General features: G+C 40.6%; 1 protein-coding gene across 2 annotated transcripts; it reads left to right on the top strand.

Annotated features, from left to right (window-relative positions):
• Positions 1-1,529: 1,529 nt before the first annotated feature.
• Positions 1,530-22,078, top strand: nlgn3b (neuroligin 3b). 2 transcript variants are annotated; one of them, XM_042499876.1, is made up of 7 exons: positions 1,530-1,762; positions 5,037-5,701; positions 8,711-8,770; positions 9,668-9,817; positions 11,516-11,701; positions 14,763-15,552; positions 20,486-22,078. In XM_042499876.1, exons 2-7 carry the CDS (start codon positions 5,221-5,223, stop codon positions 21,279-21,281), a joined length of 2,463 nt encoding a protein of 820 aa, XP_042355810.1. In that variant the 5' UTR covers positions 1,530-1,762; positions 5,037-5,220; the 3' UTR covers positions 21,282-22,078. The 2 variants fall into 2 exon arrangements, with proteins under 2 accessions (XP_042355810.1, XP_042355812.1); XM_042499878.1 differs by lacking the exon at positions 8,711-8,770.
• The last annotated feature ends 1,554 nt before the right edge of the window (positions 22,079-23,632 follow it).

The raw sequence follows: 23,632 nt of genomic DNA, 5'->3' as shown, positions 1-23,632 counted from the left end.
AGTAGTTGCAATGCTGTTTGAGATTTGTATCCTATTATAGGCATTCAGTGTTTCCCACATAATTATAATCTGTTTGTGGGGGGGGGGGTACAACAGCTGATCATGCAACTCTACAATTAAATATAATTTCCCCCTTTCTGCATGGGAAAACTTGCAGTAAAGTTGCAGTGAACGGTCAAAATTTCCGGGCCGTGCAGAATTCACGGGGACTGACTGAATTTGCATTACAGTTATTGTTGCAATTGCTACCTCCCAACAGGTTTGCGTCCAAAGTCGTCACGTATTGCAGCTTTGTCATGGATTTCCATGTCTACATGTTATGTATCCCTCTGCATTAGCTATTTATGTTCCAAGATGCCACTACCAAGATGTCAACACAAACATGCCGCATATGTATATGTTAAAGCAACACAAGCACACAGCAAACAACGATGGGACATCAACAAATGCACATGCATGGATGGTTAGGCTTTGGCAAAGGATGAGCATGGTAAGTTGTGGAAAAAAAAACATCATATTAAGACAGGAAGTGAACACCGGACTCCGGCATGAAAGTCTGGGGTTTGTTGCGATTTAAAATATGCAATGTAATCACAATATAAAGTCTATGAGGTGTGCTCCAATTCGTGACTGAGGCCAGCAGGAGAAACATGACTGCGCATATGAGCCGCGCACCGCGGCAGTAAACCCGGAAGCTAGAAAACTTTGTTGAAGTATGGCAATAACTCCATTAGAATGACGAGATGCCATTTTGGCATCCGGAACTTAGGTATTATAATAAATCTATAGTTTTAACATAGGTGTTTATGACGGTCGACTCCCTTTTGGAGCCACACTCAAGTGGCCATTTAGGGAATGGCAGTTTTAGGCATTTCCGCAATAGATTCATTTCTTATGCACTGGAGGTTACCACCTGGTTTTAATTATGTGGGGAAAAAAGCATAAAACATGCCAAAATCTGTATCCTTGTCTTTCCATACATTGCTCATCTAATCTGAAAAACAAGTGGCCTGATACTTCAGAACTGTCATCGCAAGGCTCTTCATTGTTGCTTTTTTAATGTATTATTATTATTTTAGATAAAATTCCCACAGTGCTGAGAGAACAGACGTTTCATTAGTAGGATCATATTGTTTAGACTTTGTTACAAGGAGATGAGTTGATTAGGAATCTAATTTAAAATATATTACAAGGCCAGTGGGGAAAACACAGTGGAGGACGGTTTGCAATTTTCTTATCCTATCCCTATTTCTGCCTTGGTTGTCACAATTTGCTAAAAGGCATATGCCAATGGAGTGTAATGTATTCCACATCTCTCCATGCAGGCCTGCACGCGCCTTCAATAGCCTCACGTGTTTATCTGGTCAAAGGTAGACGGGGAGCACAAAGCGTGTGGGTACGTGAGTGCTGTCCGGGGTTACGGTGGTTACTTAATGGTTTCTAAATTGGGATTTTGTCGGTTGTTGGAGGGTGAATTTAATGCACTGGCGTATCCCGGTGGTTGCCTAGTAACGCGCTGGCAGTGGGCGCCGTAGAGAGATCTCTATGGTGGGCGCTCCATTAAAACCGTTGGCGCTCCTGACCTTGGCGTCGTATATGCGCAAAGCACACAGACTGTGCAAAGCAGGAGATAAGAGTAAAGATCCGTGCGTGTGATACTGAAACCGGGGAGATATTTCACACATTGTCTTGTGGCGGAACAGACGGGCATGGTATGGAGGAAATCTCGAGATGGAGCGCGCATCAGCTTCAGTAAAAGCAGGTGAGTTAACCTAATGAATCTGTTTTTTTTCCGTGGGACACATCTTTGTTCAGATTGATCACTGAAATCTAAGCTGATTGTTGCATTTAAAGCTATTGCTCAGCGGTAGACCACAGTGGAGCATGTGTTTGCTCGCTATATTTTCCCCCATTTTATCCAGTATTACACCGTCCTAGATTAAATAAGCTTCCCAGTCACAACGTGAGGCAGCACACACACACACACACACACACACACACACACACACACACACACACACTACAGCAGTTTGTCGATGCTATCTGGGCTGTGGCTTTTCTCTGTGGCTCTGGATTCCTCGCATTAATTTCTGATCATTATGTTGAGTGCTACCTGCACGATCTCTATAAGGTCTCTGCGTCAATCCCCGCTCCTCTTTATTGCACTGTAAAATTAGGGGGGATTTGGGGAATCCACTAAAACGCTTTTGATCCACACCAGTCGAATTACAAGGGCATTGGGAGCCCAGCATTGTCTGACATACTAGGCTCCTTCTCAAATGCTCTCATGTCGAGGGCCCCCAGGCTCTACCTCAACCTAATCGATAAGCTGTTGTCCTAGAGATTTTTATTAGTGGTGAATTGGTGTTGAATTGTGTGCCTGTCGATGATGTAGGTGTAGAGATAGTAATGGTGGGAGAGAAACATGATTATAGCAATCATTCTAATGGCTCTGTAACTGGGATCAAGTCAGTCAAATTAAAGTGTTTGAGTCCTTGAAAAAAAACCCTCTGTGGTGCATAAACATGTGACTGGTGCAAAATAACATGTTGTGATTTTTGAACTTATCACTTTAGTTATTGCAAGCATTGCATCGGCAAGACATATTTCCCCCTCATGTTTCTTTCCCTTTCCTGTGGCTGGGCGTGATGCCAGTCCAAATTGCCCCAAAACTTGCAGTGTATCAAACTTCACTGAGTGATGGCTCATTTTTACTACATGGCCCATTTGGTGTAAGCTATAAAGCCTTTATCCACATCTGTCCCATCGCAGACCTCAAGTTGGAAACTCTGCAGCCCAGCTGTATTCAGAGAGTCTGCAGTGCATTCAGCAAAACAAAATGAAAGTGCTGTCTATTATGCACACCTTAGCTTTGTTGCAAAGGTTTCACTCAGAACTTTGATTTGATGTAAGATAGATGGGAAAAAAGCACATCTATTGATACAAATATAATGAATGCATGTGGAATTTAAAGGGAAATTTTAAGAATTCATCGTGTCTCTTTGATGTACAGCAGCCCCAGCAGTGTCTTCTTTTTTTCCTAGGGCTGCTTCGTATACAGACAACTAACCCCATCTGATTGGTGACACCCACCGTACAGCCTGCTAATTTGACCATTGACAGCGATTTTGCAGCAGGTTTTGTGAACAGAGAGGATTCTTACCTCCAAATGATTTATTATCAGTGTCACTTCCAAACCAGGATATGTGCCCCAATCTACAAGAAAAAAAAAAAATCAGGTTCTCTATCTTTTCCATTTTAATGTCTCGGGAGCCGTACATCATTGTCACATAACAGATAGGGGACTGAACAAGTCTTGTCCTTTCTGGCTGTGGGGAACATTCATAATTGTTAATTAATACAGACAAAGCCGGCCCAGGGCAGAGACGAACAATATTTCTCAAATCAACCAGTGTGATAGAACTATGATGTGTCTTATTCTTTTAAAAAGCTGGCAATGGCGTTCAGGTAATGTGCTCCACCTGTGAAAGAGAGCAGCCTTTAATTTGTGTGTTCCTGCTAGTGTAAACACAATGTTGCAGGGGGAAGAGAAAAGCCAATGCACCACATCTATGCTTAATTAGCTTCCCATATTGGGAGGAAGAAATTGTCCCCCTCGTCTTAATAGATAGGTTCATCAGACTGACAGAGAGCTGTTAGCTGCAGTCTCTCACAATGCTCGAGGCAGTACTCGTCAATAGATTTGATTAGGTTAACAAGCTTGTTTTTGCTTTGCCATTGATGAGACAGTGAGAACCCGATGTCAAGCATATTATCCTTACTGCTATCCGACACCATGAGGGCTAAGACGGAATGCATTTTGGATAACAAAGTAGTTAATTGGAACACAATTTGCTCTCTGGAGTTCTCCATGGGTGAGCTTACATTTGATACCTTATTTGAATATGCACATGTGATTAGGGGGGGTGGATGTGTGTTCCCCCTGTTCACTGAAGCGTGCACACTGGTGAACTGCTAACTAGAGAAACTATCCCCTCACAGACGATCTGATGGTGACTGCAGTTGGTTTAGAAAACAGATTATGCAAAGCAAATGTTTGCATCTTTGCATTAAGGAGTCTAATATTATCGGAACAACAAGATCAAGGATTTTTTTTTAGAATAAAGAGAAAAGCAGAATCAACAGGGTATCATTCGTGGCTTCAAGCTGAAAAACAACCTTTTTTTCTGAAATCTAACCATTACTGTTTGTCAATAGAAGTAAAAACATTTTTAAAAAGATGGGGAAATGGATTGCAGCAGATGAAGACCAATCAAATTCTCAGAAAGAGGTGTCTAAGGATCCTTTTTCTGTGATATCAAACTCAAATGGTCTTTCGCCGCCTATAAGCGTTCCTCAAGTCTTTCAATTAACCTGCAATTACTCAGCTTTATGAGGACGGATTGGTGCTTGTGTGGTCCCATCAGACATGTTTGTTCTGGGACACTTCCATTATGCATCTTCAAGGTAGTGACAGACAGTGTTGCTTAGATGTAAGACACTAAAAAGACCATTCATAACGTGAGATATTTTTTGAAATATATTAAACACGAAAACTTCACAAGTCAGATCATTCTTTTTGCAGTAATGTCCTTCTAAGCTCTCTTCAATGCATATTAAAGACGTGTCTTTCTTTTCTCTTCTTTTTTCTCTTTTTTTTCTTTTACATAAGAAAAAGGGTGCTTAACACCTTTTATCTTGAGATGTTTTTCGCAGCATCACTCCAACATCACAGCAGACGGATTTTTCAGATTCCTCCTGTCTCCTCCCCCACTGATACACAGAGATCAGTATTCAGTGATTAGTACATGTCAAAGCATAAATTTGCTCTTTTAAGACAGCAATTTGTCCCAAATGGTTATTAGCATTGATGAGTTACAGTGGCTGTGGCATACAGATATAAAGCTCATATAAAAGTATGCATTTAGAGCCCCAAGATAATTACATTTTTACACAGTTAATTACACAGATATTAAGGAGGGTTTTTTTCCCACAGTTTCAATGTTTTCTCATTTTTATGATCGTCTTGTTTTCAGATTCGTTTGCACTGCAATGAAAAGCGGAAGTTGGGGCAGTCCATACCTGGCTGAGGTGTATTTGGATTTGATAACAGCCAAAGGCGCAGTGAGTGATGTCTGTTTGACAGGGTCTGTGCAGAGGGACTGAGTGGACACTACACTGTGCATTAGTGCTGTGCGAGGGCACTGTCCTGCCCAGACCATGTGGCTGGCTACATTTAGAGACCATCTGTTGCCTGCACACCTGCTACACCATCAAGGGACTGTAACCATCACCCACTGTGCTCTTCTTTGGTGGATATTATGTTCCTGCTGGTCATTCACCAAGGCCACAAGCCAGAAGTTCTACCCGACAGTGACCACCCAGTTCGGGAAACTGCGAGGCCTCCGGGTTCCTGTGCCCAGCGAGGTGCTCCGGCCCGTTGATCAGTATTTGGGGGTCCCCTATGCTGCTCCGCCCATTGGCGAGAAGCGCTTCATGCCCCCCGATCAGCCCTCCTCTTGGTCAGGTATCAAGAATGCTACCCACTTCATGCCTGTGTGCCCTCAGAACATCCACAACACGGTGCCAGAGATCATGATGCCCATATGGTTCACCTATAACCTGGACACAGTAGCCACGTACATTCAGGATCAGAGCGAGGACTGTTTATATCTAAACATCTACGCTCCGACGGAGGATGGTGAGTCGGTGTGGTAAAACGGACAGCAATATCTATCTATATCTATTGATCATTATTATCGATGTCCTGTTATCATCATAAAGCATGTGTGCAACCACTGCTCATGTCATTGCTGCCACCAAGGGTTGAATTACCATCCAAAGCAATGTCATTATTGTTTCATTTGTTGCAATCATACTCAGTTGAAATAACAATCATGTTCTCAGCAGGACTGTATCCATATATTGGTAGTTGGTTGTGATTAAATAGATGCTGATGCTACTGGCAAGGTTTCCTATGCATTCACATTCAGTCATGGGAGCCCGCAACGATTTAAACATCAGCCGCCACAATTTCATATTTTTTTTATTTTTTATGAACTATTCAGTTATTGTTAGCACCACACTTGGAGCGCGGAGCATATTCTGGGCACAGACGGAGCAGTAGAATGTCACATGTAGTGAAAGTTCAACTTAACCGTTCTTTGTGCTGGGTCTAAAGGTTTGTTTTCAATCGCCTGCAGCTGCTGCTCCTCTCATCCATTGATCTGATCAGCTCTGACAGGAACAACAGCTCAATTATCCACCCAGCGACCTAAACTCCTCAAACTGCTGCTGAGGGGAAAAAAAGAACTCATGACAACTTTCGCCTGTGCTGCATTCACAGACCCGCAAAAGCATCCAAATTTGGGGCACGCACTAGCTTGCCTCGTAGAGTGTGCACCCCATCTACAAAAGGCTCAGTCCTTGCCGCAGCGGACGCAGGTTTGATTCCAACCTTGGCCCTTTGCTGCATCTCATCCTCTCTTTCTACCCCTTTCAAGCTGAAGCTGTCCTGTCAAATAAAGGCCAAAAAGCCCCATCAAAAACAAAAGTCCAATTTAGAAAATTTAGAGAGGAGACAAAGAATGATTAAAAAAAAGGAAAACATACACACAAGATAAAACAGGAAGACAGCTTAAGACAGATTGTAAAAAATACTGTGGTGAATGTGTATAGATACTAGAGCTGAACTTCAGTGATAATTACCGGCAAATATTTGAAGCTTCGGTACGACATGACCCAGACGGGTTCATATTCATATACGCCAATCAACCACCCAAACCATAACTGACTGCAAAGATTTAGCACTGCTGTATGTGTGAAAGAGACATTGATAAAAGCAGGAAGAGAAGGTGCTGTAAGTTATTACTCGAATGCCACATCACTGCAAGCACTTCACTTCAGTTTCCAGCCACAGATAACTGTCCACAATTTGTCTTACCTGTTCCTTTTCCTTATTGGACAGCCAATTTATATGTCTGAGGACATGGGCCCCATTTGGGTCTGACACTGGTCACCTCCATTAAATTTTCTCCATCAGTTTAATGGTAAAAAAATACAAAAAACAAAGCACTGGAATACTGATTTAGACATTGATTATCATGGCAAGGATTGAAGGTATGAAGCATTGAGGTCAGCCCGAATAGATACTCACAGAGAAGCACAGCTAAACATAAATGTACCAGAATATGTGCTTGTTTTCCCACTTATAGACATCCAGTGAAATATTGCTGAGGTAAGGTGTTTTTCAGGCTGTGCTCCACCTTAACTAAGCAATAATTTCCAGCATTTAAAACGATGAGCATAGCACATTTGGCTGTCACCACTGAGCATCAGAAGTAATCCTGAAGAATTACTTTGGAGATCTGGTAAAGCTAGCAGTGCCAGCTTTCCATGTTTCTAAAAATTACAGTTTCTTCATATTTTACTAAATCGCTGTTTTGTTCAGACAATGTGTCTGTTGGGGGCCAATTAGTGAGGTACAGGAGTCAACCTCTGCCTGTCAGTTGCTGAATGCTTCCTGGTTTTGTATCTAATAGAACGGTGAAATGAACCAGCAAGGGAACATTTTGTGTGTCTGCAGTGAATCTGGAGATTAGCAGAACAATGTAACCCCACAGTAAAGCTGTATCTTCACTAAATCTAGTGTTGACAAACAGATTCCTCTAATTACTTCAATACACCCATTGAATATGGTTTCCATCTGAGGCTGCCTCCCTCACAAGCATTCAGTGCAGCACAGAACATTCAGCATTCAAAGTTGGACCGCGTTCAGCTTTTGTATGTAACATGCCACTCTTTGACTGACTTTTCCTGCAGTAGCGTAGCAACAGATAAACAGCCCGCTTGAGAGGTCCAAAATGGTGCAGCCCACGTTTTATAAAGCTCCTGGTCTGCCTAAAGGCCTTCTCGCCTGGCATGCAAACAGGTTAATTAAATATCACACTTGCATTCACATCTCAGGAAATAACACAACCCATCGTTTCTATACATTATTTATTTCTTTAGAGTATGTCATTGTTTATTTAAAATGCACCTTGGGCATTTTGTTACTTTACAATTTGTTTCACTGATGTGAAACCTTTGCTGTTTTCATTTTTATCTCCAGTAGTCCTTTTCCCAACTAAAAACTCAGAGTTTATTAATCATTCATCAATAAAGCCTATATCTTCAGGAGCTTTCCTGTAGTGGTTTACCTGAAGAATCGACATGACACTTTGTGTTAAAATATAATTGTACAGAGAGATAGAAATGAACCAAGAAAGATGTATTACTCCAGTCAAAGCAGAGGCAGCTGGATCAATATAACGACAAGATAATAAACCATTCAAAGGTAACACAGTGGGTGTATGTGCACACAAGCACATACACCCACTGTGCCATTTCCTACAAGTATCTAACAAGGAACAGGAATATGCTTACTTAATAAAAACAGACTTACAAACAGATTGTTTTGTAACACTGCTCTAACTCATAATGTAATTGTGTCGTACAAGATTTCGCATAAAGTCATTTACATTTTGTCAGAAAGTAATTACAGGGAAAAGTGCAACATGCTGTATGTAATCTTTTTTATCACATATAAGTTGTGGGTCTTTTTTTCTCCTGATTCTGACATTATAATTGGACCATATATTAAATATTAGAGGCACAGTCAACCATGCTATTTTGAATTTTTGTACTTCTCTTTTCCTCATGTGAATCCCAGGGAGCCAACACAGGAAAAAGGGGGCGGCTTTCTCACATGCTGAGACTCATATATCTGAAGGTATTTTTAAGAGCTCAAAGTCTTGATGCATGGATTCTTTTAGCTTGAGTTTGGTGGATGAAGATCTTAAACTTCTTACTTTTTACTTTCCTGAGGAACCGTGGGGGTTCTTTTATTTTGAGAGGAATACGAAAAATGGTGTTATCTGATTTCTGATTACATAAGTTTGCTGTTGCTACAACCTCGTTGTCTTGAATTGAGCTCTGTGGCAATCCTTTCAGTAAGAGCTACATCTCTGCTGCCATGCACATTGATCCACAGATCGCATTATCTACATCCTTTTGAGAGTCCCTTTTAAAGATATTCATTGGTCAGTATGATAAATTGGTGGCCAAACATGAAACACAGATTTTCTATTTCTATTGAAAAAAATAACAGTTTGTATTGAGCTCGTACTACTAGATAACAAGAGCTCGGTGTAGAGTGGTACTTTTCAGTCCATGTCTACACACATAAAACATGTAATTTATGCTTGTGCATGCATATTATATGTCATACTGTAAAATTATTACAGAATTTTCCTCTCAAGTGAGTCAAATCAATAGATATTCTTCTTTTTCTACCTCGAATTGAGAGAATTTCAGATATAGCACAGAGCAAATACGCTTAGTTGTGCACTTACATGCACAGTAATTGTAAATTACATTTGACCCTTTTATTCATACACCCCATGTCAGAGTGTATTTGCCATGCTTTTTCTAAATGTCATTACAGCTTCCAAACCACAAGCCTACCACTGCTTCTAAGCACCTTTTTCTAAGCTTTCCTTACTCATACCTCACACTGAACAGTTGATATAAAGTTTTAATAACACTGCTCCATTAATTCTCCATTTCATTACTGTTGCCTTGCCAGTTGTTTGCTCAGCATGTGTGTGTGTGTGTGTTGACATTGCAGATATAAGGGACTCTGAAGCTCGGCCTGTGATGGTCTACATCCACGGAGGATCCTATATGGAGGGCACTGGGAACATGATGGACGGCAGCGTGTTAGCCAGTTATGGGAATGTTGTTGTCGTCACGCTCAACTACAGGATTGGAATATTAGGTGATGACACCGTCTCTGTGTGGTAACTTTTAATGGTGCTTTAAATGGGGTATTTAGCCCACTTAATGTGGGAGGATAAACTGGCACAATGCTAATTAAACAGGTATTTCACTGCTAGTAAGATGGTCTTTCCATAAAACTCGGTTGTCTATGGACAATACTTTTGAAATTGGTGCTACATAACCGGAGAAGACAGAGAAGAAAGGCTGTGGCATTTCCTTTAGCTTAATAGGTAGAAAAACCTACAACTACCAGAAGGTACTGCCCTGTATCAAACCAACAAGAGCTCATGCTGGTGGGTGAATGCAAGTTTCCCACCCAAAGTCATTATGGCAATCGGCTGGTAATAAACAATCTCACATTATGGTTAAACAGTGGGCTAAAGTATGTTTTTCAAAGCATGTGAGGCAAGAACTAGGCAACACAATATCAGAGGCTTAGTTTATATTTGATTGGCAATGTTTTGTTTTACTGTATGATCTCTTTTTTCAGCCTCCATTTTTCACAGTACAGAAAACTGTACGGTGCCCACTTCCTGTAAACAAACTCTTGTAATACAGCTGAACATTGCACTAAAATATGTTTCTGAAAACATCTTAGGTGAGAAGTAGGCAATGCAAATACAGAATCTTGGTTCATATTTATATCATGTCAGCACTGCTTTGTTTTGCCATTTGACAGAAGTTTTTTCAGTCTCCATTTACACAAAACAGGAGATAGTAAGGTGTCCACTTCCTGTTCACAAACTCTCTTAATACAGCTAAACAGTGCACTAAAATATGTTTCTGAAATCATTTTGAGTAAGGAGACCTGGCCACTGGCAAGACTGAGGGAAGTTTACCATAATGCATTTACACATACACTCTTTGTTGTGATACAAAGCTGGTAGAAAATCTGCAAAGTATCCTTTTTTATTCCACTTCTGTGGCTGTTATAACCTATGAAAACAAGTAGAGACAGAAGGAAATACTGTAAACAGAAAATATAGGCAACTGAGATCTTTGTAGCATGGCATATCTTGATTTGCATATAAATATTGTCCTCGGGTGGAAAGTGATGCAAATATTTATCATGGTCTGTCCTTGTTGCACACAAGCTGTTTTAGACCCATTGTGAAAACACGATTTATCTTCTCTTAGATGGATTTATCTAATCTGTACAAGATCATCAGCCTTTGCCATTCTTGAAAGGAAAATTATTTATACACAGTATGGAGAGATGCAGCATTCACACGCATTCACAAGGTCAAGAATTTTCCTTGTGTTTAACATTCAAAATAGTGCGTTCTTTAGATGAGACTAGACAAGGGAATAAGTAATAGGATCAATTGTAAGAGCAGCAGTGACCTCTGTGTGGTTTGATGAAATTCATGTAGAGAACCAGGCACAGGTAAGAGATTTATTTATTTATGCACATTGAATTTTATGAAGTTGCACGCGAGGGGAGAATTCAGATTTGATGAGCTGAGCGCTGATCACTTCCTGAGGGACACCGCTGCTTGCAGACTATTACAAGGAGTTGACTAAAGTAGTGGAGACACTGAGGGAGAGAGCAAAGGCATATTTGCACCTAAGGGGAAACTGTGTCAGCTCACCCAGATGCCCTGCTGGGTTACAACTTCAGATCAAAGCTGTGACATACAGTATACTGTAGATATCTACTTCAGCTCTAGCTCTGCCGTCTATCTCTATACCTCAGGCTTCCTCAGCACTGGTGACCAGGCAGCAAAAGGAAACTACGGACTCCTGGACCAGATTCAAGCCCTCCGTTGGATCAGTAAGAACATTGGCTACTTTGGAGGAGACCCGGGTCGCATCACAGTTTTTGGATCTGGAATCGGAGCTTCATGTGTCAGTCTGCTCACTCTGTCCCACCACTCAGAGGGTAAGAATCACCATCATCTCTGGCTTTGATCAATACAGATTTCTTCAGTTATTAGCTAATGCTTAAGTACTTTAAAGTCAAAATCCACAGTATTCATATTACAATCATATTAATTTCTTATCACAAAGATGTCAATGTTACTTTTTGAACAATAATTTTTAATCATTTTTGTATTTTGTTCTTTCTGTCAAGTGCAGTTCTAAATGGTCTGTCAGGGAGATGAAGTGTTATGATATGGGAGTAGGCTAAAGGGGGTATTCGTTAAGTAAGTGATTGCTTTTGTTCCCCCTCTACTCAATCTAATCAGCCTAAAAGCTTTGCCTCTTAAAATGTGAAGCTCTTAAACAGGCCTACTGGCATTATAAAGTTTTCACCACGTCATTGGGCTCACCTGTGTACGCCAGTTTTCACCATTTCAACTGACTAATATTTACGTTTTTTGGCGTCGGTCAGATTTGTTTGCCATTTTTTATCCAAAGTTTTAAAGGCGGTGGTGATTTGCATCAGTCTTCTGTGTTTGAGAAGCCTCGAGTAAAGACATTGGGCCTCATGCAGCAACATTCTCTGAAATTTAATTTATATTTTCTCTTTATTTTCTGCAAGGAGAAACAATAAAATAAGTCAAGATAAGTCACTCCAGATGCACCAAATGTTCTTAACCCTCCAGATCAGCTCTAGGTGTGCTCATAATCACAGGGAACCTATTAATATTGGTAACACCCCTAAGGGCAGGTGCTGTGCTGTGTGCAAAGACACTGGCACATGCCCAACAATTGGAGAGATGTCATCAAAAATGGCAGTGAGGAGAAAATGAACTTCAGTAGAAGTGAAATCAGCACACCGTTAAATAAACTTAAACAATGTGTCAGCAGCAGTGTTGGAGGATGTATTCTCACTCTTTCACTGAGAGTGAAAGTGTAATCAAGAAAACATATTTAATTCTTAAAAATACTCAATAAGTACTCAAAGCTGAAAGATTTAATCAATTTTATAAATTAAAATAACTCTAAGGATAAAATGGACCAACAGTATATCTGTAGCCCACAAATGTAATAATCGAATCATTATGATTACTCCAAATTCATGCCTATTTTTTCTTATCTTACTACGAGTGCCCTCAGCCACTCATAAAATTTCCCCTTACCCAAGAGAGGAGCAAAATGTGCCCAAATTTGTACATATACCATGTAATCATGTGGTAGTAATTTGTGCATAATCCATGTATTTTAGAATAATATTTTGAAGGTTGCGATCATATGCTTAATGTGCTGATTTGGGTAAACAAGGAAGTGGCCTCAAGTGGTCTTGTAAGGACCCAGATTGGGGTGGTGGATGTGCATTTGGAACCATTTGTGAACTTTGAGTCATTTTAAGGTATGTCCTCACAACGTTTCTTTTCTAAACCTAACCTCCGTAACTTTACATTAATTACATAACTTTGCCTTAAGGACTTAACCTCAGTCGTGGGGTGCTAATTTGTAGGATATCATACGAACTGTAGTTGGTTCATTTTACTTTACTGATATTGTACGAAGCACTCTATGAGGATATGTTGCACTTCTTGCATAAGGCCCTTTGTTTACCAGAGACAAGGTTGTTGTGAGGATGATGCAGGACAAGAAAAAAAGCCAAATTCCTTAGATATTTTCTAAATCTATACTTATGATTTCCCCACATATATTGGCAGTGATTTAATTGATATGTTACATTCTATTCCAGCTTCCACTACAAATTCATGCTTCCAAATGTATAATTTTCAAAATGACAATATAAATTAATATGAATTCAAGTAAACATCACCCACAGGAAAGTGGTATCTGATATCCACTGAAAAGAAAAAGTTTTTAGTGGATATCATGCCATTTGGTTAACACTTATCCCAAGCGCCTTGCAAGAATCAAAGGTGCGTATTTCAATGTGGGTGGCCCACAGGGAATTGGCCCTCTTATCTTTGCCGTATTATTGCCCCGGCCTTCCCATTGATGCTGGACGGAATCACAAGAAGGGCACAAATTGTGTGTTTCGTCAATGCCAGGGAGGCTGCGGCAACTGTCCTTTGTGAGGTTCGTATTTGATGCCCTCGCTCGGCTGCAGCGAATGCACAAAGACCTCCGGCTGTCTTTGAAGTCGACTAGCTAGCTGCTGCCCTAAAAAAAAATGAAATAAATGACAGCAGAGGAGGGAGAAAGTGACACTGTCCCTGCACTCTTTTTCCAGCAAATTCTATGCCTTAACCTCAGCAGAGTATTTTTTGACTTGATACATATCACTTGTCATTTTTAGGTGGTAGATACAAAATCCCCAGAGGCAGAGGTGACGCACTGCATATAAACAATTCAGCCGAGCATCGTGTTTACTGTATCAACATTGAAGGATCAGGGTTACTGCATATTCAGCTCCCTGCTCAGACCCTCCACCGCACAGTTGGCATCAGCAGTCTATATGTAAGCTATGCAGCCTGTTAGACACACAGTATTAACGATCCTACGATACGTGTGTGATTAACTGCTGTGAGGAGAAATAGCAACCTCCTCACTGAACCAACACTGCAAACTGATCATTAATTTGACTTGCATTCACCGTCATCCGCATTAAGTAATGCCTCCACATGAAACAAACTAAGGGGATCAACAGAAAAGGAAGTATTTTTGTCGTTTTTTTAGCATTATAATAACAACAGAATGGGCCAGAATCCTATTACCGGCTCATTTCTCCCACAAGCTGCTTTACTGAGAGGCTTCTCATCAGCGAGGCTCAATCTGGCCTTTTCACTCCCTTTCACTCTAATGCTTTATCTCCCTGGTTAGTATTCAAAGTGAATCACATGTGGGCTTGTTTGCTTTTATCTACCTAAATGTTGTATGTCAACAAACCTTGGATTTAATTGTGAATAGAAAAAGCAAAAGTGAATCATGTGTTTGTTTGCTCGGGGCGGTTCAGACTGCTCTTAAGGTTTGTGCTGACAATAATACTAATGATTTGGTGAGACGAGGTACTAACCATTACTCCCCGGGCTTCTGTTGTCATCTGTGTCGTTTTCTTCTGAAACTTCTGTCCCAAGGTTTGTTCCACAGAGCCATCATCCAGAGCGGCTCAGCTCTTTCCAGCTGGGCTGTCAACTATCAACCAGTCAAGTACACTCGCATGTTGGCAGAGAGGGTTGGCTGCAACGTGCTGGACACCGTGGACATGGTCTCCTGCCTGCAGAAGAAAAGTGCGAGGGAGCTGGTGGAGCAAGACATCCAGGCTGCCCGGTACCGCGTCGCTTTTGGCCCTGTCATTGACGGAGATGTTATCCCAGATGACCCAGAGATCCTGATGGAGCAGGGCGAGTTCCTTAACTATGATATAATGCTGGGTGTTAATCAGGGGGAAGGACTGCGCTTTGTTGAGAACGTGATGGATCTGGAGGACGGCGTGTCTGGCAGCGACTTTGACTTTGCTGTGTCAGACTTTGTGGACAGTTTGTATGGCTACCCAGAAGGGAAGGACACGCTAAGGGAGACAATTAAATTCATGTACACAGACTGGGCTGACAAGGACAACCCGGAGACCAGGAGGAAGACTTTGGTGGCCCTCTTCACCGACCACCAATGGGTGGAACCGTCAGTGGTTACGGCTGACTTACACGCCCGTTATGGCTCGCCGACATACTTCTACGCCTTCTACCACCACTGCCAGAGCCTCATGAAGCCGGTGTGGTCAGACTCGGCACACGGAGATGAGGTGCCTTATGTGTTTGGCATCCCCATGGTGGGCCCGACTGACCTGTTCCCCTGTAACTTCTCCAGGAATGACATCATGCTTAGCGCTGTGGTGATGACTTATTGGACCAACTTCGCCAAGAGTGGGTGAGTAACAGCAAACCTAAGGACAAACCAAAATACATGTTAACATTAATATGGCTTATTAATTTGGTGTATGGTTTGTTCACACTGAACACAAAAGTATATTTAGAGTGTTTTTTGGAGAATGTAGCAACTGGCAAATATTTGCCATCAATAGCTGTGCTAACAGTAATGCTAACTACCTGGGCAAGTAAGCTAATGGCTAACTTGGCTTGTAGTAAAGTACAATGAATGGCTGTAATCAAGTGATGTAAACAAGGAGGCTTCAGGCTTTAGACCAGCATGAACCAAGACAACAAGACTCTATTATTTTTCATACAGTCATAGTAGCACATTACTGTTTCACTCCTTCCTTTGTTTACTTTCCACAATGAAAGACTCACTTAAATTACTCAAAGATCTAAATACTGGAAAGCTTTTGCGACACAATGTCACACAAATTCAGCCAAGAGCGAATTTGCGCCAATACACATCTTTACATTGACTCCTGTGTCATCTCACCACACGAAACACTAAAACAACAAAATTTCAAGCCCCAAAACCAGCAATTGCCAATGTCTTCATGCAGGTGTGTGACTCCTGCCACCCCTTTAGTGTTAGCTGAGAGTCATGTTTAAGCAGCAAATTCCAGGGTTCCCACGGTCAAGGAAAACCTAGAAATGTCATGGAATTTTGCAATCACATTTTTCAGGCCTGGAAAAGTCATGAAATTGGTAAAAAAAAAAAATATTGAAAGTTTTGGAAAAGACGTGGAATTCTGTTGTGTGTAATGAAATTGTCACAGTGATCTAATGGGGATAATCTTCCACCAAATATCACATAACAGCAAAATTAATTCATGTAACTGTCGATATATGACATTTGTTTACTATAACATATATTTTTTAAATTTTCTGTCTATGTTCTGTCTCTCCCTCCATGTATACCAGCTGGCTGACTTTATGTTTTAATAGAGTTTGAATCTGATACTTTTTGAAAAATGCTGAATAAGTAGAAAAAGAAAAAATATATATATTTTTATAGGTCTTTGAAAAGTCATGGGAAAGTTTTTAAAATTTTATCCATGAAAACATGTGGGAACCCTGCAGTTCACTAATATCTAGAAGCTTTCTGAGCTTTTTAGTCTAAGAAAATAAACCAAATATATACATATTTACAAGAAAACAAAACCTTTCATCTTCTGAATTTACTTCTGAACATTCTCGTCTTTCACAGAAGTAAGATTGGCTTAATTGTATGGTTTACTCATTGTAAAACATGCTTCATTCAATTTCAATATGAACAAAATAAAACTAACCCAAAAACATCTATGTTAGTTTTTCGACTGTTCAAACATTCACCAACTCTGGTTTGGTTGGAAAAAGCCCAAATTCACCTATTTCGATGTGAAAATAAGCTGGCTCTGCATGCTGTTTTTTTCCGCTGTCTCTCTCTGGTGTTGCTGGCGGCTGCTCAGCAGGCAGCTGAGCCACTACTGCTTTCACTCGTTCTTTGTAGGCAGACCATTAAATTTTTTTTTTTAAAAAAAAGACAAAAATCTCCCAGAAAAAACTCCACATATTCCTCCAGTCAACCAATCCAAATATCACACTTATTTACACATAGTTGCGTTCAGTATCCCATTTCACACTCATTTCCTGGCCTGTGGTATAACACACTGACCTCACTTCTGTAGACTTTATTTATGTTGAGATGTTCAACCTCTAACTTCTGCTACATTCACCCTTTCTTTATCACACTGATTAAAGGACTGCAGGATTCAGCCTTAAGTAGTGCCTCCTAATTAAGTGCAGCCTGAGCGCCCATTGCCATGTCTTCCAGCCTTTATCTACCGTTCTCCTTTGTTAGCTCAAAAGAACTCTCACATGGAACGTGGTGCTTCAGTTTTTATCAGTTAATATGAAAGTCCATAAATGATAAATTATCATTAATGAGCACTTCTTACTGCAAGTTAGTTCTGCTTCCCTTAGCTCAAATGTATTCCACCTTACTTTACATGTAAAGAATAGTTAACTTTTACCCTCATAAACTTTGTACTCGCAAGACACTTAATTGTGTGCACAGCTCACAAAAAGCAAAAAATGCTGGCGATGCCTAATTGTACAGTCACACACCATCAAATAAAAGCTGTGGCTGTTTAAATACCATGTTGTCTCTTCTTAAAGAGGCGGTTTAGGTTTCCATATGGCCTCTCTTTACCCACATAACAAAGTTTCATCGCTTTGGCTAGTCTTCCTGAAGGTGATGGGTCTTAAAATTTACAGCTTACATCACATAAATGTTTAAAGCAGTCACTTACTGTTAACAAAAAGGTTATGCTGAAGAGAAAATTTGAAGGGGCTATTAAGATGAACTCCATAAACCTCCGCCAGCTTTACTGGGTTTGTGTTGTCAAGCAGTGGTGGCACATTTAATCAATACGAAATTGTCATGTATGCTGCACATCAATGTTCACTTGCATATTATACAATATTGCTACACTGGGACCTAATATAATAATAATTAACGTCTTTATTAAAGGTTTGTAAAGATTTGAGTATGAAACTGTCAAGTTAGTGTTCCCTTTTGACTATCATTAGAGGCAGTGACATTTTAAAATATTGTCACGAGACAGGAGAGTTTTTCAGTGTAATTAAGTTTCCAGTTTTCAGCAAATGACAGTTTACCATCCAAGAGAAGCCCGATTTTGACCTGATATTCCGCTAACAGTGACTCAGGATTGGAAAAACATGCTGCTGAAAGTGCAACAGAGTGAATCTCTGCAGCCCTCTGACAGCTTGTTTTACAGTTTGTCATACAGAGGAACCGATTTGCTGTGTGTCTTAGGAGATAAGAGACACCTAAGTGAGTTGTATTGTAGTGGAGGAATCCACTGCTGTTGCCCTGCTGGAGTCTTCCTGCATACTGAATGCACAGCTCCAATGAGTCTTTGTGGATGATGGCTCTCGCAGTAGGAGGAGGAGGCACAGGGCAGGTCACCGTAGGCTGCTCTTTAGTTTGTAGGAATGAGGGAATGCTGAGCCCTTGAGGAGAGACGGTGATATTACATTATGTTGATGAGTTCTTCCGCGTTTTCCACAATTTAACAGGCCTTTTGTTTATGCTTTCATTTGAAATGCCAACAAAAAAAAAAACAGTGACAAATTACCTTTTTTTACAAGCTGTATTTAATTACAGCTCATTCTGAATACTTAATTTAGAAAACAGTTTTTATGGATCCATATCTTGATAAGACCGTGTCATTGCAATATGGTGATATGCTGAAAGTTGATTAACAATACTAATAAATTATCGCCCAGCCCTGATAGTACCATTTAGCTCTCTTCCATCACATCCGTCTGTCCTTCTGCTTTCTCAACAATCATTCATCCAGTCAGGGGTTGTATTGCTAAGGAACCAAGGAGGTGTGGTGTCAAATGAGAGCTCTTGAGAACTACGGACATATTGTGTTTACACCGTCATAAGTGTATCAAGAGGGGATCTCTATTACTATTTAGGCCCAGACACACCAAAGACATCAAACAACTAGTGGCTTCAAAGGCTAAATGTTGCGTCGCCTTGCGTTGCCTGTCTTGGCCAAAAAACGTTTGCTTAAACAGAATTCAAAAACCACTGTCAATAGCAAATTACCACATACAATACATACAGCAGTTGTACGGTAGCCCCATGTGATATTCAAAAAGGGAAACTGGAAGTCAGACAGGACAGATTCAAGACGCTGGTTAGACAGTTAGCACATTAACAACACCACGAGTATAAAGAACGAAGGGTATTAACCGTGTGCCAACAAACAATAGCACAAACAATTATGAAATGTTTCTGCTAAAGAGCTCAAAAGCTAAAAAATAAAAATCTCACCTAATATAACAAGTTTTTTGCAGTCTCACGCCCTCTTGACTGTAACCGTTTGTTTGCTTTCCTCACTTCTGTTTCTCTTCTCCTGCACCAAACTGAACTGCCAATCAGAGAGATTTCACTCACTGACAGGCTCAACTTCTTCAAATTCAACATGCTGAATTGCCTGTAAAAAGCTGTCAAGGACCAAATAGTACCAATGGTGCGCGACACAATGCAAAAACTAGGGTGACAGATGCTTGACGACAGTCCGACATAAGCCGACAGTCCGACATAATCTGACAGCCGACAGCCAGATTGGTGTGTCAGGGCCTTTACTCTCCCAAACAAAATGTGGTACAGCTCGCTCTCCATGGGTTGCTACAATACATTTAAGGACAGATTCACATTCACTTTACTGTTGCATCTCATATTAAAAATACAAAAAGAGCAAAATTCTTGAGTCTTGCCCCCTTGACCAGCACAATAATGTCCCACCCAATACAATGCTATTGTGTGATACAATATTAAGTGCACAGCATAAAGTGCATTAACAAAGTGTGTTAAAGTACATCATAATTACATTAAAAGCAATATTAGAAAATATAATGTTCGATAAAATATTAAAATGAGTAATTATCATAAGAACTATACTAAAACCTAAATCAAGACTCCATAGTCATAATAAAATAATCTAATAATATGCCAGTAAGCTTTCTGTGCCATTCAACTGATAGAGTCAGATGAAGAAAGAGAGACCAGAGGTGTTACATTCAAACATTACAAGCATGAGCAATGTGACCATAGGAATAAATGCATTTGCTCCTGGAGATAGCCAATCTTTGACTTAAGGCCATAAAAAAAATTGTGTGACCTTTTGCACCTAAATGACACCTATACATTGCTAGGGAATGCAACTATGTCAAGGCAGGTGTATTGCTCAGGATTCAGAGATTTGTCTGGAGTTGTCTGGATGACCGGTTCTTGAGAAACTGCATGCAGCAATATCAAAGGTCATAGAATCAGAACAGGCATGTTTTAAATGGGCACTCAACTAGTTTGTTCTCATTACTCAAGTTTTCTGTCTATCATTTTTCTGCAGGGATCCCAACAAACCGGTACCACAGGACACCAAGTTCATCCACACCAAGGCCAACCGCTTCGAGGAGGTGGCCTGGTCCAAGTACGACCCCTACGACCAGCTGTACTTACACATCGGCCTGAAACCTCGTATCCGTGATCACTACCGCGCCACCAAGGTAGCCTTCTGGAAACACTTGGTGCCCCATCTCTACAACCTCCACGACATGTTTCATTACTCCTCCACCACAACCAAGGTAACCCCGCTGGATCCCACCCAGTCCAACGGAAAGAGGTCTGGCAGCACCGGCCGGCCTCCTGTATCCACCGCCCACAATGATGGTGAAGGGGGGAGGGAGATGGGCCCTCTGATCATGCCGAACCCGAGGGATTACTCCACAGAGCTTAGCGTTACCATTGCTGTAGGGGCATCACTGCTCTTCCTCAACGTCCTAGCCTTCGCCGCTCTGTACTACCGCAAGGACAAGCGCAGCCGGCAGGACACGTCCCAGCAGCCCAGTCCCCAGCGTGACGGCAAAGGCAACAACATGAGCCACACCAACACTGTAGATGAGACCCTATCTCAGCCAAGGAACCAGTGTGAAGCCCTTCACAATCCTCTCCACGTCTCGCCCAGCTTGGACTACTCTCTGAGCCAGCGCCGCTCCCCTGACGACATCCCTCTGATGACCCCCAACAACATCACCATGATCCCAAACTCCCTGATGGGCCTCTCAAACATGAGTCCGTACAGCACCTTCCCCGCTGGCTATAGCTCTGCAGGCCTGCCCAGCACCCACTCTACCACTCGGGTATAACCTGGCAGGAGATGAGAGGAGATCAGGAAGGAGAGCCGTGACGTACATAAAACATGGAAATGTAAAGCTGTATTTAGGATGTGTAGGTAAAATAGGATTGAATATGTTCGTTCTGTCTTTTCCAAAGGTGTACAACCGCCAACATCCTGCCTTTGCTCTCTCATAATAGGAAGTCTAACTGCAGAGTCATTTTATAATAATCATTTTCAAAAGCAAACAAAAAGAAAAAGTGCATTTCATTTTCCACTTTGGCTTTTTTGGAACTTTATCTAGCGAGAACTTAGTATAATGTTTATACAGTTGGATTTGTATGGGAAGCTTTTTCTTACTCTGTGATATCTATTTTGATCTCGTGGAACAAAGTGACATTACAACTCGTGGTGGACAGAGATGAGATCGGGGAAAAGCTGAAAAGCAGTATTATTATTATTATTATTATTATCAAGCTATTTTATACATATTTCTCATGGTACATTGCTTATTATGGAAATGTATTTTTACTGTAATTACTTTAAAATGCCTTGTAACTCACTCACATAAGGAATAACTGTGGTATCATAACAACAATGGATTGAAATTTTACTGGTCACACATGTGGTAAAAACGTCCATTTTATCCAAAATATTTCTATCTGGTAGTGCAGAATATAGCACTGCTGTGTGGGTGTGTGTGATTGAGTATGATTGTGTGGGTGTGTGCTGAGAAGTGCGCTACAAAAGTGTAAATTAGGCATTGTTTGGAATTAACCATTCAGTTTTGCATATGTAGTGTTGTGTAATCTATTGTAGTCTATTTGAGTAACCTTGCTATATTTTTGTTTCACGTGTCTACAATTTTTGCTTAATACACTGTAGGAATATAACTTCTGCTTTACTATAAAAAGAGACTTGCTTAAAATGTGTTTTCCTACTCCAACCAACTCATGGTTCTTTTGGCTTGGCTTCTTTGTACAGAATAAACTTAGACCAACATTTTATTTGTCGTTTGTTTATGAAACTGTAAGGTCTTCAGAAAGATAACTGTAATTACATTGTAATTGTATGTATACCAACTCAATTATTCACATTTAAAAAGGAGTTTCATGAGACTTACAGATTATTGCTCCTATTCCAGGTGGTTTGGACCCCGTGCATACCAAGATATATCCAGGGGTCGCTCTTTACTGAATGGACATGATGGACATCTAGCTTTGAGATTTGATTTCTTTGAACCTATCATAATGTTGTTTATTCTAAATGAGACGACTATTAAAAGATTTTTGGAACTAAAGATGAGTCTTGTCAAAAGTTGGGATGATGATGTGTCTTTAAAAGTCTGCAGAGTTTAAGGGGAATACTCAAAAGCATATGAAATGTCATCAAAAGCCGTACAGTGACTGTGTTAACCTTGAGTTGAGGTTAATTTCGCCCCAGTTTGTGCCTCTCATGTATGCAAATGCATGAGAATTAAACATCAAAGGCTGTTTACAGGTCATGGAGAGTACTACTGCGTTTGTGGAAAAAAAAAAAAGTTGCGTTAAGAAGTTTGTGACTCCAGAGGGAGCTGATAAAAAAATCTCATAAATCTGAGCTGAAGCTATACATTTGAAAATGAAAAATAAAATCTGAGGGTTTAAAGTTTGAAAGAAGTGAGTTTACCAGACGTCTAAAGCCCACTCTCTATCTCTGCTAGAGGCCACTGGCTCCAGGCTGCATTAGCTGCTACTGGCACACCCCAGTTTTTGACTGATAGCTCTGGAGAGAAGTGGCATTGTGGATATTGACGGGACCAGGTTTGGTGAAAAAGAAGAATTTGCAGAATAAAAAAGATGGTTCTCTTGCATTGATTTCATTTTTTATTCTTTATTTTCATATGGTTCTATCATGAATCTGATTCTAAAGTGGAGCACACTTTTAATATCATAAACAGAATGAGGTTGTTTTTGTTTTGGGATTAAAGTGGAGTTGGGTCAGGATTAGTTTACGCTAAGGGTTAAATCAAGACTGTTACTTTGGAGGAAAAAAAAAATACAATTTTCCATATACAAATAACATTTGTAATTAGTAAACAATTAAATAAACCTTTGATCTATTACAAATTTTAAGGGTTTTATGACTTGGTCTGGTATGACCAATAGTTTATGGTGACTTATGTTCTCTAACAGTAGCTAACGTTACTGTGTCAATTCGCTAATTTCATGACTTTACTCTACTTTTGCTCATTTTACACTACATTTTTTTGCCTGGGTGCAGACCTTTGAATTCGCCCACTCTATTGAGTTGACTGATTTGTCTGCCATCATGACATGAACAGCAGTTTGAAAAAACAGTCCAATGAGCTCAGGGGGCTGAATAACAATCAGCCAGTCGGTT

Source organism: Plectropomus leopardus, chromosome 13 (assembly GCF_008729295.1).
Source record: "Plectropomus leopardus isolate mb chromosome 13, YSFRI_Pleo_2.0, whole genome shotgun sequence".
Classification (NCBI taxonomy): Eukaryota; Metazoa; Chordata; class Actinopteri; order Perciformes; family Serranidae; genus Plectropomus; species Plectropomus leopardus.
This window is presented reverse-complemented; position numbering and strand designations above follow the sequence as displayed.